The sequence below is a fragment of the Geotrypetes seraphini genome, chromosome 9 (assembly GCF_902459505.1).
Source record: "Geotrypetes seraphini chromosome 9, aGeoSer1.1, whole genome shotgun sequence".
NCBI lineage: Eukaryota > Metazoa > Chordata > Amphibia > Gymnophiona > Dermophiidae > Geotrypetes > Geotrypetes seraphini.
Genome location: NC_047092.1, coordinates 24,616,437 through 24,631,717, shown reverse-complemented (window position 1 = coordinate 24,631,717; position 15,281 = coordinate 24,616,437). Strand labels below are relative to the sequence as shown.

Below are 15,281 nucleotides of genomic sequence, written 5' to 3'. Positions count from 1 at the left end.
GTCCCTTAATGTAATTCATAAGCATAAATGCAGTTCATTTCCAACAGTATGTCAACATTAATTACAGCAAATAATCTACTAGTGGTTATTTTAATGATGCACACAATTCATTCCAATTCACTATGAGCAGAAAGCATTGAGCAGGCAAGAAAAAAAAAAAAAAAAGATCTAGGTTGACACACACAGCTTAGTATTCTTTTCAATCGGTTTCCAAACCAAGAATGAACTCTGAACTGGTCATATTTAGCTTCACCAAAATACCCACACTTCATTTAAGAGCCACGGTGCAAAACCAGTGTAAATGCATTAGGAAACTGAAATCATGCACTTTTTAAATAAATGAAATGCTAAAAAAAGCCCTCTATTTTTGCTTGGCTTTGAACTCTTTTTTTTGTTTAAAACAGACACACCTTGAAAGAGAAAAAGGTTAGGAGAGATAAAGGGACAGTTCGTCATACAAAAGCAACCCCATACAAGAAACACAAAACATCACAGATACTGGTAAAGTTCAGCTGCAAATATCAAGAGGAAAACCAGCCACACACATGGCTGCAGATGAAAATGTCTCTTACATCTTACCATCAACATGCCAGTGGGAGGTGTGGGGGGGGGGGGATTCTCTGTTTTACAAGGCCTGAATTCCCATTCTATTTGCTGCTTTTTTCAGAGATGCACAGACCAGCAATAACTGAATTACTCACCATTTTCTTTGCACTCTTCCGGAGGTTTCGCCTTCTTCGCGAGCCGTGGATCTAGCCACGATGTTGTCTTGGTGTTATGGCTGCAAAGAAAAGAAGATCACTCTGAGCAGGGCATATCTTGAAAGGAATCAAAGTTTTTTATGCCCTCAGAAAACAGAAGGGGTGATTCCCACCAAATTGTAATCGATACATTTTAATTTGCTTACTGGTTCTAATTAGCCCTGAAGGAGGTGTGAGAGCAATTTGCACGGCAGCTGTAAATTTGGCAACCTCAGCTCCTTGTGCTCAAAGCAGCTATTTTTTTATTAAAATCAAGTGCAACGCTGCCAAGTTAACCTCATTGAAAATGCAGAGCTCATCCTGGGCAAAAGGAATTTATTACAAATACAGTGTTCTCCAGTTGGCCGAGTGCGCTTGACGGGCTCCCTAAACCACACACACAGTTTGGGAAAGGACTGTACTAATCGTTTCTGGGGGTTCGTTTTTATTTTTATTTTTTTTTTAATACTTGCTGTTTGTTTCCTTAACAGCAGACCTGGCACATCACAGTGAAAGAGATGTGTGTTACAGAATGTTTCAAGTCTACGTTTTCTGCTACTATGATTTATAAGCACATTGATTAAACGGCCTTTATCTGTCCCCAATCTCATTTCCTTTAATCCAGCTGCTAAGATGAGCTATGGTTTTTTTGCACAAGGTAAAATGAATGAAAAATAGCTTCCCTTCAGGAGTAAGCAGCAAAAATAGCCCGTGGATTTATGTAAATTATTTTCCTGTACTCTGTACTGACAAAATGCACAAAATAGTTCCTGCACCTGTAATGTTTCCTGTATCACAATTACATAGAAAACACCCAAGTCCAGAAGTAAAGAAGATCAATTTATAGTATGATAGTGTGTAATGATTTATTTATATTCGGGCACCAAAGCATTCATTTGCATGACTGAGGGCGACCTTTACTAAACTGCTTTAAACAGTGAAATACAGAGTTACACTGCACAACAATTTTTTGGTTAAGTCTTGATTCCTGAAAAGTTTTTGGTGATTATGACAGGTACCAACTTGGTATGCTCAAATATGGTTTTGGTTTTACTGCATCACGTAAGAACTATGAGAAATAGACATTTTTATGTTTACTGACAATAAAATATATAGTCAAGTTTACGTTTCGCACAAGCGACTAAATGAAACAGAATTAAAAGTGTTTTGCTCCCGAGTTTCTTTTATATTCAGTGTCTGGTGCATCACGTTGTAGCATCCAACAATAGTCGGCAAGCATTGACGGATTCCAATTGCCCTGGTATCGTTTCTCCATCGTAGCTATGTCTTGATGAAACCTTTCACCGTGCTCGTCACTCACAGCACCGAGATTTGCGGGGAAGAAGTCCAAGTGTGAATGGAGGAAATGAATCTTGAGTGACATATTGCACTTCATTCTCTTGTATGCTTTGAGAAGTTTGTCTACCAGCTGAATGTAGTTTGGGGCTCTGTAATTGCCCAGAAAATTGTCAACAACGTATTTCAAGGCTTTCCAGCCAATTTTTTCCGGCCCAACTAACAGATCTTCAAATCGCTTGTCACTCATAACATGTCTGATCTGGGGGCCAACAAAAATACCCTCTTTGATCTTGGCATCAGTTATTCTTGGGAACATCTGTCTTAAATAACGAAAACCTTCCCCTTCCTTGTTCATTGCTTTCACAAAATTCTTCATGAGTCCCAGTTTAATGTGAAGAGGAGGCAAAAATATCTTTGTCGGGTCAACAAGCGATTCATGTGCTACATTTTTCTGTCCTGGAACTAACTTTTTACGGAGTGGCCAGTTCTTTCTAGAATAGTGCGACTCTCTGTCTCGGCTGTCCCATTCGCAGATGAAACAGCAGTACTTTGTATAGCCAAGCTGCAGTCCTAGTAACAGAGCAACGACTTTGAGGTCTCCACAGATATTCCAGTTATACCTGGTATACTGGACATACTTTAGTAACATTTCCATATTCTCATATGTTTCTTTCATATGTGCTGCATAGCCAACAGGTACTGAAGGATAAACATTGCCATTGTGCAACAGAACAGCTTTCAGGCTTAACATTGACGAATCAATGAAAAGACGCCACTCTTCCGGGTTGTGATCACAACCAAAGACCGAGAACAATCCTTCAATGTCACAACAGAAACAGAGACTGTCGACTTGTGCAAAAAATTTGGTTATATCATGATGCCGGTCTCGAAACACAGAAATTTTCGTACCTGGTGATAGCAAACACCATTCCTGCAGTCTCGAACCTAGCAGCTCAGCTTTTGCTTTTGACAGACCCAAATCTCTGACCAAATCGTTCAATTCGGACTGTGTTATCAGATGTGGATCGCCTGATGAGGATGGTTCAAAATCCGGGTCAATGTCACTGTTAGAACCCTGCACTGCAGTTTCTTCATCTGGTTCGTCTAAGGTCCAATCCTCTGGTGGTTTCGGAACTGGAAGACTGTCATCATGTGGCATGGGTCTCATTGCTGAAGGCAGATTAGGATATTCAATTGACTTCTTGTTTTTGGCAGAGAAACCAGACACATTAGTCAAACAGAAATAACAGTCCGTCACATGGTCTTTCTGTTCTCGCCATATCATCGGAACAGCAAATGGCATTGTCTTTCGAGTACCTCTGAGCCAGGCTCTCAGACTAACAGCACATGTCGCACAGCAAATGTGAGGCGCCCATTGCTTGTCTTGATCACCTATTTTGCAGCCAAAATACAGATGATAGGCTTTCTTTACAAGGGCAGTCATCGAACGTCTCTGAGGCGTAAGTGTATATTCCCCACAGATATAGCAGAATGTGTCGCGGCTGTTACGACACCGACGAGACATATTGCCCGACACCAAAACGTCTATAGCATCAAGCTTACTTACTGTTATATTGCTACAGCTACTATACTACTATACTTTACTATACTGATACTATATACACACACGGACTATCTATATTAACCAAATGAGCAGGATCGGTGTATGGAAGCCACCATTATAGCATGGTGAGACAGCGCAAGCTCGTTCAGACCTGCCCAGACATGCCCAGGATGTCATCTTCCATAAAACAGCTTCCAACCTGGCTAGATTTTATGCATGGACATACCCAGGCGGCACAAACCGTTGTTGATAAGACACTTATGGGAGAAAAAATTGTTTGCATCCAAATATAAGAAAAAATCACGACAAAATTGAAGATTTCTCTGAAATGGTACGTGATGGGTAATTTTTGATGTAATATTCATGATCAGCACCCAAAATTCTATAAGAAACACCCAGCAGTGTTCAGGAAGCAAAAACTTTGTTGTGCAGTGTTATTGCATGCTAACAGTTGATGCAGTTCCTTGACATTAAGCTTGCTAGCTGTGCAAAGCCATGCAATAGATGGTGCCTTATGGTAATGCAACAGATAGGACCAAATTTTTTTTTTTTTAAATTCTTTATTGATTTTTAATCAAAAACAGTGTCATATAAATGAAAGAACAGAAGGTATTACATACATTACACCAATATCCTTATAGGTAACATAAATACCATTCAATAATTTTAATTTCTTATATATAACAATATCAGAATATATCTTAATATTTAATATAAATGAAGAATAAAGTTACCCAACTGTCGCTATCAATATTTATTCCCCACCTTCAAACCCCCCCAATATAGGACCAAATTCTATATATGTCGCCTAAAAAAAAAAAAAATCTATGCTCAGAACTATTCTAAACTGCCTTCAGATTAGGCGAGGTTTTCAGAATACACATAGCGCCCGCCTGCGTAATTAACATTTAGGAGTGGCCATTTATGCCAGTGAAAAGCAGGCCTAAATGCCTGCACCTAAAGTTTGTACAAATTGAGCACCTAACTTTTAGGAACGCCCATGACCTGCCTATGCTCTGCCACTGGCCACAGCCCCTTTTGATATCCGCACAGTAGAATTTACACACACCACTTTATAGAATACACTTAGAGAGTTGTGAACGTAAATTCTAATTAGTACTAATTAATGCCAATAATTGCTGGTTAATTGGCTATTGTTGACATGGATTGCTTGGTTAACCAATTAAGTTGTACGCGCAGATCAACAGTGCGCACAGATTTGCAAGTGCAATTGTGGTCAAAGTATATAGAATCCGGGAGAAAATGAGGGTCATTTTCGATATTATGTCTAAATCTGAGTTTAGATGTTTTGCGAAACACACACAAAAATCCAGTACTACAAAACGTTTATTTTATTTTCTCGAAAATGGCCAGTTTTCAGATTTGCGTCTATCTTTTTGAGCCATTTAAATAAAAATTGTCCAAAATAAAAACGCAGAAAGCAAGCCATTCAGATATAGGAGGGGCCAGTATTGGCCACACACAGACATCCCAACAGAGAGCAGCGGGGCACTGCAGTGAATTTCAAACAAAAAGGTCCAGGTATACATCTCAACATAACCCCCTTATAATGTACAGTGAGCCCTTCAAAACCCTAGATCATAGCATCGCCCCCTCTGAATAACCCGCTCCATGTCAACCCCATGGGAAGACCCCTGCCCCCACCCTTAATCTCATAGCCACCAAAACCTCCTCCCCCCTTTGATTGCCTTGAGAAGACCCTCCCAATCTCTGATCCCACTACCCTGGCTTTTACTGGCATCTGCCACTCCTGCTCTTCCATTCTTGGGTTCAGAATGATGCTGGTGAGCCCTAGCAGCAGTGGGCGTAGCAAGGGAGGTTGGCGCTTGGGGCAGTGGCGTCCGGCATCACCATACCGTGTGCCCCTACTCCTCCCCACTGCGCCATGTGTTCCTCATGCCCCCCCCCCGTGTACCTCGTGAATTGTTCGCAAATGCGAGCAGTATCTTCTACCCGCGGCTCGCACCAGCCTCTACTCCTTTCTGATATCATGTCCTGGTCACAGGACGTGATGCCAAAAGGGAGCTGAGGTCAGCGTGAGCAGCTAACCGAGTTAACACGTGCTAATCGATTTACCGTGTGCTAAAGAACGTGCGCTAAATGCTAAGGCGCCCATAGTATATAACGAGCGCCTTAGCATTTAGCGCGCACTAACCTTTAGCGCACGCTAAATCGATTAGCGCACCCTAAACCGGTTAGCGTGCCTTAATATAAGGGCCCCTTAAAGAGGTACGCGGGGATGAAAAGGAGAAGAGGCACTGGAGACCTTGCAAAGACGCCGCCCAGAGTGGTCTGCCCACCGCACCCTCTTACTATGCCACTGCCTAGCAGTAATCTTGGAGGTACCAAGGTGACACGAATTCCCCGTGTTGGTATTTTTGGCCTGCCCAAACCATTCCCTTTTCATGTCCTGGCCACACCCCCTTGGCTATTTCTTTTTTTTTCTAAGCTGCAGTAAGCACTAACTTGTGCTTACCGTGGGGTGCACTCAGGCGTCCCTCAGTAAGTTTTGCATATGCGCGTGCTACCCTCATGCTAAAAAGTAACTTTTTTTTAGTGCTAAGGGTGAATCTGGGAGTGGAGAGTTGGTGCATCCTGCACTAATTGCTTAGCACAATTACATTGCCATATGCTAACCAATTAGTATGTGGTCAGCACGTGAGCCTTTACCACCTACATGAGTGGCATTGGGGACTTATATGCTAATGGCCATGCACTAATGAGGAAAACTGAAAAAAAATAAAAAAAATCAGCCTTTTTATCCTGGAGGTAAAAATGTCCTTAGTATGTGAGACAGACCCGCGTAAGGATGGGCTAAGACTACTTTTTACCACACTATGGTACAAATGGATTGATTTTTTACTGCATCAAAATTTACAGACTAGGGGGACACTCGAAGTTACAGAGTAATACTTAAACCAATAAGAAGAAATATTTTTTCACTCAGAGAATAGTTAAGCTCTGGAACGCGTTGTCACAGGACGTGGTACGAACAGTTAATGGTGCTGGTTTTTAAAAAGGTTTGGACAAGTTCCTGGAGGAAAAGTCCATAAACTACTGTTGAGACAGACATGGGAGAAGTCGGGTACTTGTGACTTGGATTTGCCTCCGTGAAGACGGGATACGGGGCTAGACGGACCACTGGTCTGATCCAGTAAGGGTATTCTTATGTTTTTATGTCCTTAAATGTGGTATGGATCACCACATGTAAATATTTATACATGTAGGTAATCTGCACTTTTAAAAGCTGCTATTTACCTGTGACGATGCATCTAAATGAGGGCCATAATTTATCAGATTTTCCATAAACGATCTAGAATTTAGAAAAAGGGAAAAAAGTTGGTGCATTTTTTATTTTAAATTGTGTACAAAAAAAGAATGATTTTAGTGAGGGCAGGAACTAACTTGCAGACAAAATAAAATATTTCAGAACCATTGGGATGTAAGTTATGTTATGCAAGATGCATTGTTTGTGTTTGAATGTCTTTAACTGTGACTAAGAACAATCAATACAGTATTGTTTTCCAGGTGATTTTCTGAATATTTTACCAGAAGAGATTCGTTATACATAGTGAGCTACATACAACATAAAGAAATCATTCCAGAAAAGGCCTCTAATTTATGTCATCTCTCTTCTTTGTGGAATGAGATTTTGGTAAGTAGTCAGCAAGTTAGTAGTCTTAAATGCCAATATAGCTTTCTCCCCTTTTATTGAGGTCTAATTTTTCAATCCAGCATATTTAGAATTGTAAAAAAAAATTTTCCTATTGTATTTTTGTTTTGCTTTCTGTTTTCATCTAAATTTATCTTTTTGATTATCTTGTTAAGTTTTGCTGAGACTGGTATTGGAATATTTCTTTGAATTGACTGATTATTATGTCAAATTATAAAATTAAATAAAGAATTATAAAAAAAAAAAAAGAAAAGGCCTCTAATCTATGTCATCTCTCTTCTTTGTGGAATGAGATTTTGGAAAGTAGTCAGCAAGCTAGTAGTCTTAGAGGCCAATCCTCAATACCACTGAGACTATATATAGACTCTCAGTTAATCGGCACCCATGGAGATTGATAGATGCCAGATAAATGTAGTTTCTGGTTGCTTGAGAGTTACTATTAAATGTAGGCCTATACTATAAACTGTTCCAGACAAACTACCGGACATGTTGTAGCAAAGTGTAGGCATACTCAGATGTGGCGTGCCAAGTTTACACTTAAATTTCCACCAGAGATTGATTTTATTTTCATTTTTATTTAAAGTATTACAGTATTTCTTAGATTTTATTTTTAGCTGGTTGCTTGAGTTCTGGTTAACAGAGAGTCTACTGTATATATGTGTATGTGTGCATGTGTATCTATATCGTGTACCATAAAAAAGTGTACAAGCCTGCAGAACTGGGACTTAATATTCTTTGTTCATCAATGACCCTATATAGTATAAACATAATTATTCACTTGGATGCTCAGTAAATATTTCTCCTGTGGTTTTTCCAAGTCTCTGACTTGTTCTAAATGTTATCAAATGGAAAGTCTAGGGTTCAATAGTACATTTCATCCCAGGGAGCAACAGGAACACATCCAAATCCTTTCTTTTTTTCCCCTCAAAACCCCTTTGATCTGAGATGTATGCACTCACTATGCAGCAGCCCCAGCCAAATTAAACATTTCGAGCAGCTATCCAACCCCCGAATCCTGCCTTAGGCACAGAAAATTTCCCAAAAGGCCCAAAAGACAGCTTGAGTGTATAAGGTAGTGTTTCCTCCCATCTCTAATAAGCACATACAGAAAGGCTGTGATCAAACAGGGTTTCCAGGAAGCTATACATTTCCCCCTACGTATTCACGGTGATAGGGGAAAAACTCATAGAATGCCGAAAAACCGCAAATAACTTTTTGCATGTTATTCGCGGTCTTCTGTTAAAAACCCCAGAAAAATGCTAAAACCGCAAATAACCTGACCTGTTCCTGTAAAGAAAGTGCAGCGATTTTCTCTGTGCAATGCTGCACCCAGCAATTTTCTATGATGTAATTTTGGGGGCGAAGCCTGCAAACAAAAACCCCATAAATAACCAAAACCGCGATTGGGGAAACCGCGAATATGGAGGGGGAAGAGTACTAGGGAAAAGACTTGAAATACAGAGATATGTTAGGGCTTTTTACACAGGTAAATAAATGTGCTTTCCCCCTATCAGTATGGGTAAATATAGGTGTGCTGTTTCACAGAATGTGCACTTTTAACCTAATGGGTAAAAGAGCTAAGGGTAGGTGAAAGAATGAGGTGCACATAAAATATTTTATTACTTTGCTCTAATGCAGGCAAAAGCACACAGGTACAAAAGTATTTGTGTTATATATACTATGGGAAGTTTCCTTTTGATAATTTGTTTCCAAGCCTGGGAGTACGAAGTACCCATGGGCCTGTAAGATGCCCACAAGGGTTCAATATTCCCTCATACTATGTAATCAATATGCTAATTTCATCAATGTGTTCTCTATGAAACATGGGCATAACTGGAAAAAGTTGCAATTAAGTTTTGCAAAATAAGTCTATAAGGAAAAGCTGTTCTCCATCTCTTTACACTGCCTCTTGACCTCTTCCTAGCCCTTCTAGATCCTTCATATCAGCTCTTCAGTGGAAGAAAATAAGTCTTTAAGGAAAAGCTGTTCTCTATCTGTTTACACTGCCTCTTGACCTCTTCCTAGCCCTTCTAGAACCTTCATATCAACTCTCTGCCCTTCACTTCAGCTGGGTTAGTTCCAGTCTCTCTTTACCATTTCTACTGGTTGATTTTCCTTAAAGTCCTTTTCCAGGGCCTTATTTTCTGGGTGTGTTTTTTTTCTTTTCTTCCCTTTTCCTCCCTTTCCTTCATTTCTGACTTTGATCTTTCTGTTTCATCCTTTTTCTACATTTCTCATCTGCCTTTTTATCTACCTAAAGCTAGATTATATTCCTCCTTCAGCTCTGCCAGTCCTTAGTCTCCCCCTTGCCACCTTTCATCTGCCTTTCAGTTTTACAATCCTTACATTTACTTTTCGAGTCCTCCCATTCCTCACTCCTGTTTCTTATTATTTTCTCAACCTTCTATTCTCACCATTTCCTCCTAATTTCTAGATCCCCATTTTCACCCTCTGTTATGTACTCCCTCCCCAGTCTCATTTACCTTCTTCTAACTCTCATCCCCTCATTAACCCAAGCTTCTTCCCCGTCACTCATCTGCTTGCCATCTGCAGTCCCTTTCTTATTGTGTCTTATTCCCTCTCCAGGCTCTATTCCCCCTTTTATGTCCATTTCCACCTTCTTTAATGACCTGTCCCCATCCTTTGTCTCTCCCTGTTTCTTTTTCCCCTTTCCCCAGCATCCATTGCTCCACCTCTCCCTCATGCCCACCATTCATTTCTCTGCCTCTACCCTCACACCTCCTTCTCCTCTTCCTCAGCATCTGACCACCTCATATATTAATTTGCCAAACTTATCCTCCTCCTAACCCACAGAATCCATCCTTCTGCCCTTCCATCTCTACCTTCCACTGCATATCCTTGATTCTCTCCCTTTACATTATCTGTTCATCTCTTTCTTCTTGTACAAGCACAAGTAGGTCATTGTTGGCTACTACTACTATTAATTATTTCTATAGCACTACCAAATACACGCAGCTCTGTACAGAGTCACAAAGAGTAAGAAAACTCCCTCCTCGAAAGAGCTTACAATCTAAACAGGCAAGACAGACAAACAGGATGTCATGGATACAGTTAAGGGGAATGGTTAATCAGCAGGCTGAGTTGGAGGGCAGGATAATTAAGCCATTGTGACATCACTGATGAGGTTGGCTCTTATTGGTAGAATGAGGCATTATGACATCACAATCTCAGCTCTGCTTCCCAAAGATTGAAACTCTTCACACTTCTACTACTACTATTAATTATTTTGCAGCACTGTACAGAGTCACAAAGAAGACAGACCTGCTCGAAAGAGCTTACAATCTGAGAAGGTCAGCCGATAACATTTTCATAAACTGACCTCGCACAATAACCCAATTGCTGTATATAATATATATGTTTATTTGCAATAGACAAAAGTCAGCTTTCATGATACAACAAAGTACAGCACATTGAGCCAATGGATAACATACACAGAATGGCCATCTCCTGTCATGAATCCATCCTGAAGTCTAAGGCAGATGGTATGCTACTTATATACTTTAGTAGCCTAGAGTACCACATAGTTACAGATTACATACTCACTTTCTATTGGGTTGACACATCTAACATATCTACTGATTGTATAGTCTGCATATTTACCTTGGAGTCATATTGAAGCATGATGTAACCTAGTGTCAAAACTGACCTTTCTATTTCCCTGACAATGCATTCTTAATACCAAGTTCAATAATTTCTAAGAGCAGGCCTCCTTCCTAAGCTTCATTGTCCTTCATTAGCAGTTTAAATAACTTTGGTGCCTGGGATTATCTTCTTCTTCTTGTTTTGGGTTCGTCGTCTTCTGGAAAGTCCTAAAATATCCAAGGCTGCTTTGTCAGTAGAGAACCAATGTTGAAATAGCAGATATAGCACAGTTACTTACCGTAACAGGTGTTATCCAGGGACAGCAGGCAGATATTCTTGACTGATGGGTGACGGCACCGACGGAGCCCCGGTACGGACACTTTTAGAGTGATTGCACTCTAAGAACTTGGAAAGTTCTAGAGACCGCACCGCGCATGCGCGAGTGCCTTCCCGCCCGACCCCGACGCGCGGTCCCTCAGTTAAGATAAGCCAGCTAAGAAGCCAACCCGGGGAGGTGGGTGGGACGCAAGAATATCTGCCTGCTGTCCCTGGATAACACCTGTTACGGTAAGTAACTGTGCTTTATCCCAGGACAAGCAGGCAGCATATTCTTGACTGATGGGTGACCTCTAAGCTAACAAAAAGAGGGATGGAGGGAAGGTTGGCCATTAGGAAAACAAATTTTGCAAAACAGATTGGCCGAAATGTCCATCCCGTCTGGAGAAAGTATCCAGACAATAATGAGATGTAAAAGTATGGACTGAGGACCACGTAGCAGCTTTGCAGATTTCCTCAATGGGTGTGGAACGGAGGAAAGCTACAGATGCTGCCATAGCTCTAATTCTATGTGCCGTGACAGAACCTTCCAGTGTCAGTCCGGACTGAGCATAGCAGAATGAAATGCACGCAGCAAGCCAATTAGATAGCGTACGCTTAGAAACAGGACGTCCCAACTTATTAGGATCAAAGGACAGAAAAAGTTGGGGGGATGATCTGTGGGGCTTAGTACGGTCTAAATAGTAAGCTAAAGCCCGCTTACAGTCCAAAGTATGAAGAGCCTGTTCCCCGGAATGAGAGTGAGGTTTAGGGAAAAAAACAGGTAGTACAATAGATTGGTTGAGATGGAACTCAGAAACAACCTTAGGGAGAAACTTTGGATGTGTACGTAGAACCACCTTGTCGTGATGAAAGACAGTGAAAGGTGGATCAGAAACTAGTGCATGGAGCTCACTGACCCTCCTGGCAGAGGTGAGAGCAATAAGAAAAAGTACCTTCCAAGTGAGAAACTTGAAAGAGGCAGTAGCCAAGGGTTCAAATGGAGGCTTCATCAAGACGGAAAGAACCACGTTCAGATCCCAGATCACCGGAGGTGCTTTGAGAGGTGGTTTCAAATTGAAAAGACCTCGCATGAATCTGGAGACCAGGGGATGAGCTGAAAGGAGTTTCCCCTGGACCGGCTCATGAAAGGCCGTAATGGCACTGAGATGAACTCTGATGGAAGTAGACTTGAGACCAGAAGTAGACAGAGAAAGCAGATAATCCAATAGAGGTTCCACTGCAAGAGACTTGGGGTCATGATGATGTAGGAGGCACCAAGAAGAAAACCTCGTCCACTTTTGATGGTAACATTGTAGAGTGGCTGGTTTCCTGGAGGCGTCCAGGATGGAGCGAACAGGCTGAGATAACAAAAGATCAGCTGAAGTCAGCCCGAGAGATACCAAGCTGTCAGGTGTAGAGACTGCAGGTTGGGATGGAGGAGGGTTTCCTGATCCTGTGTAAGCAGAGATGGAAACAGTGGAAGTAGAAATGGATTCCTGGAACTGAGTTGAAGTAGAAGGGAGAACCAATGCTGTCTGGGCCACCGTGGAGCAATCAGGATCATGGTGGCTCGTTCCCTCTTTAGTTTGAACAAGGTCCGAAGCATGAGAGGCAGAGGAGGGAAAGCATAAAGGAATAGATTGGACCAATCCAGAAGAAACGCATCCGCTGTCAGACGGTGAGGAGAGTAAAGTCTGGAGCAGAATTGGGGCAACTGATGATTGTGAGGAGCTGCAAAAAGGTCCACCTGAGGAGTGCCCCATTGTGCAAAGATGGACTGTAGAGTCGATGGGTCGAGAGTCCATTCGTGGGGTTGGAGAACTCTGCTGAGCTTGTCCGCTAAGAAGTTCTGTTCTCCCTGAATATAAATTGCTTTCAGGAATAAGTGGCGCGAGGACGCCCAAGACCAGATTCTCTGGGCTTCCTGGCATAAGAGGCGAGAGCCCGTTCCCCCTTGCTTGTTGATGTAGTACATAGCCACCTGGTTGTCTGTGCAAATTAGAAGGACTTGAGGAAATAGAAGGTGTTGGAAGGCCTTGAGGGCATAGAACATTGCCCTGAGTTCCAGGAAATTGATGTGATGCTTCTTTTCCTGAGGAGTCCAAAGGCCCTGAGTTTGGAACTCGTTCAGATGAGCTCCCCATGCATAAGGGGAGGCGTCGGTGGTGATGACCAGATGATGAGGAGGCAGATGGAACAGAAGGCCCCTGGAGAGATTTGAGGATATCAACCACCATTGCAGAGACTGACGAAGAGACGATGTCACAGATATGTGTCGTGAGCAAGAGTCTGTCGCTTGAGACCACTGGAGAGCCAGGGTCCATTGAGGAGTGCGCAGGTGAAGCCGCGCCAGGGGTGTGACATGAACTGTGGAGGCCATGTGACCCAAGAGAATCATCATCTGCTTTGCAGAAATGGAGTGCTGGGACAGCACCTGCTGACAGAGCGATTGGAGGTTGTGAAGACGGTTGTCCGGCAAAAAGGCTCTCATCTGGACCGTGTCCAGTACCGCTCCAATGAATTGAAGTCTCTGCGTAGGCAGAAGGTGAGACTTGGGTATATTGATTTCGAACCCCAGAAGTTGTAGAAAAAAGATGGTCTGGTTGGTGGCCAGAAGAACAGTTTGAGATGAAATGGCCTTGATTAACCAATCGTCCAGGTAGGGAAAAACCTGAAGGTGGTGGAAGCGTAGAAACGCTGCCACCACTACCAGACATTTTGTGAACACTCTTGGAGAGGAGGCAAGACCGAAGGGGAGCACTCTGTATTGGTAATGACAGTGATTGATCATGAAACGAAGGTACTGTCTGGAGGCCGGATGAATTGGAATGTGAGTGTAGGCCTCTTTGAGATCGAGAGAGCATAGCCAGTCGTTGTGATCGAGGAGAGGATAAAGCGTAGCTAGAGATAGCATCTTGAATTTTTCTTTGACCAAACATTTGTTGAGATCTCGCAGATCTAGAATAGGTCTGAGGTCTCCTGTTTTCTTGGGTACTAGAAAATACCGGGAGTAGAATCCTTGCCCTCTTTGGTCCAGAGGAACTTCCTCTATGGCGTTCAGAAGCAGGAGGGACTGAACCTCCTGACAAAGGAGGGCAGATTGAGGAGTGTGCAAAGCAGACTCTTTTGGTAGACTTTGGCCCGGAAGGGTGTGAAAGTTGAGAGAGTAGCCGTGGCGGATGATGTTGAGGACCCACTGGTCCGAAGTGATAACTTCCCACCGGCTGAGAAAGAAAGACAGTCGTCCTCCTATCGGTTGAGGGAGGAGAGGAGATGGTTGAACGCTGGCTATGCCCTCGAGTATCAAGTCAAAAGGGCTGAGTCGATTTTTGTGGAGGAGGCTGCTTAGCTGGTTGTTGCTGCTGAGGCCTAGGTGTTTGCCGCTGCTGTTGCCGCTGCCTCCTAGGTTGCTGAGTGGAAGGCTGCAAGGGGCGAGCCACAAAACGCCGCTGATAGGCCGTTTGGTGTCTGAATGGCCGTGAAGGTGGAGGTTTTTTCTTAGTCTTAAGAAGGGTATCCCAGCGGGTTTCATGAGCCGAGAGCTTCTGGGTCGTTGAGTCCATAGAATCTCCGAACAGCTCATCCCCTAAACAAGGGGCATTAGCCAACCGGTCTTGATGATTAACATCAAGCTCAGAGACTCTGAGCCAAGCCAAACGGCGCATGGCTACAGATATGGCTGTTGCTCTAGAGGTAAGCTCAAAAGTGTCATATATAGACCTTACCATGAATTTTCTGAGCTGGAAAAGAGCTGAAGAGCACTGATGGAAAGCCTCACGATTTCCCACAGGAAGGTACTGCTCAAAGGAAGCCATGGTGGTAAGGAGATGCTTTAAATAAAACGAAAAATGAAAAGCATAGTTACCAGAACGATTAGCAAGCATCGCATTCTGGTAAAGTCGCTTACCGAATTTGTCCATGGCTTTACCCTCTCTGCCAGGAGGGACAGAGGCATAGACACTAGCTCCCAAGGACTTCTTGAGGGTGGATTCTACAAGAAGAGACTCATGAGAGAGCTGTGGTTTATCAAAACCAGGAATGGGGATTACTTTATAAAGGGAAT

The 15,281-nt window shown here is 42.6% G+C and overlaps 1 protein-coding gene across 6 annotated transcripts in view; it reads right to left on the bottom strand.

Moving 5' to 3' along the window:
• Positions 1 to 15,281, bottom strand: part of MAGI2 (membrane associated guanylate kinase, WW and PDZ domain containing 2) — a 1,098,994-nt gene that overhangs the window by 462,052 nt on the left and 621,661 nt on the right. For all 6 annotated transcript variants that reach the window (XM_033957935.1, XM_033957936.1, XM_033957930.1 and 3 more), the window contains exon 6: positions 702 to 781. In XM_033957935.1, coding sequence (XP_033813826.1) covers positions 702 to 781 — 80 coding nt within the window. The remainder of the gene's footprint in view (positions 1 to 701; positions 782 to 15,281) is intronic.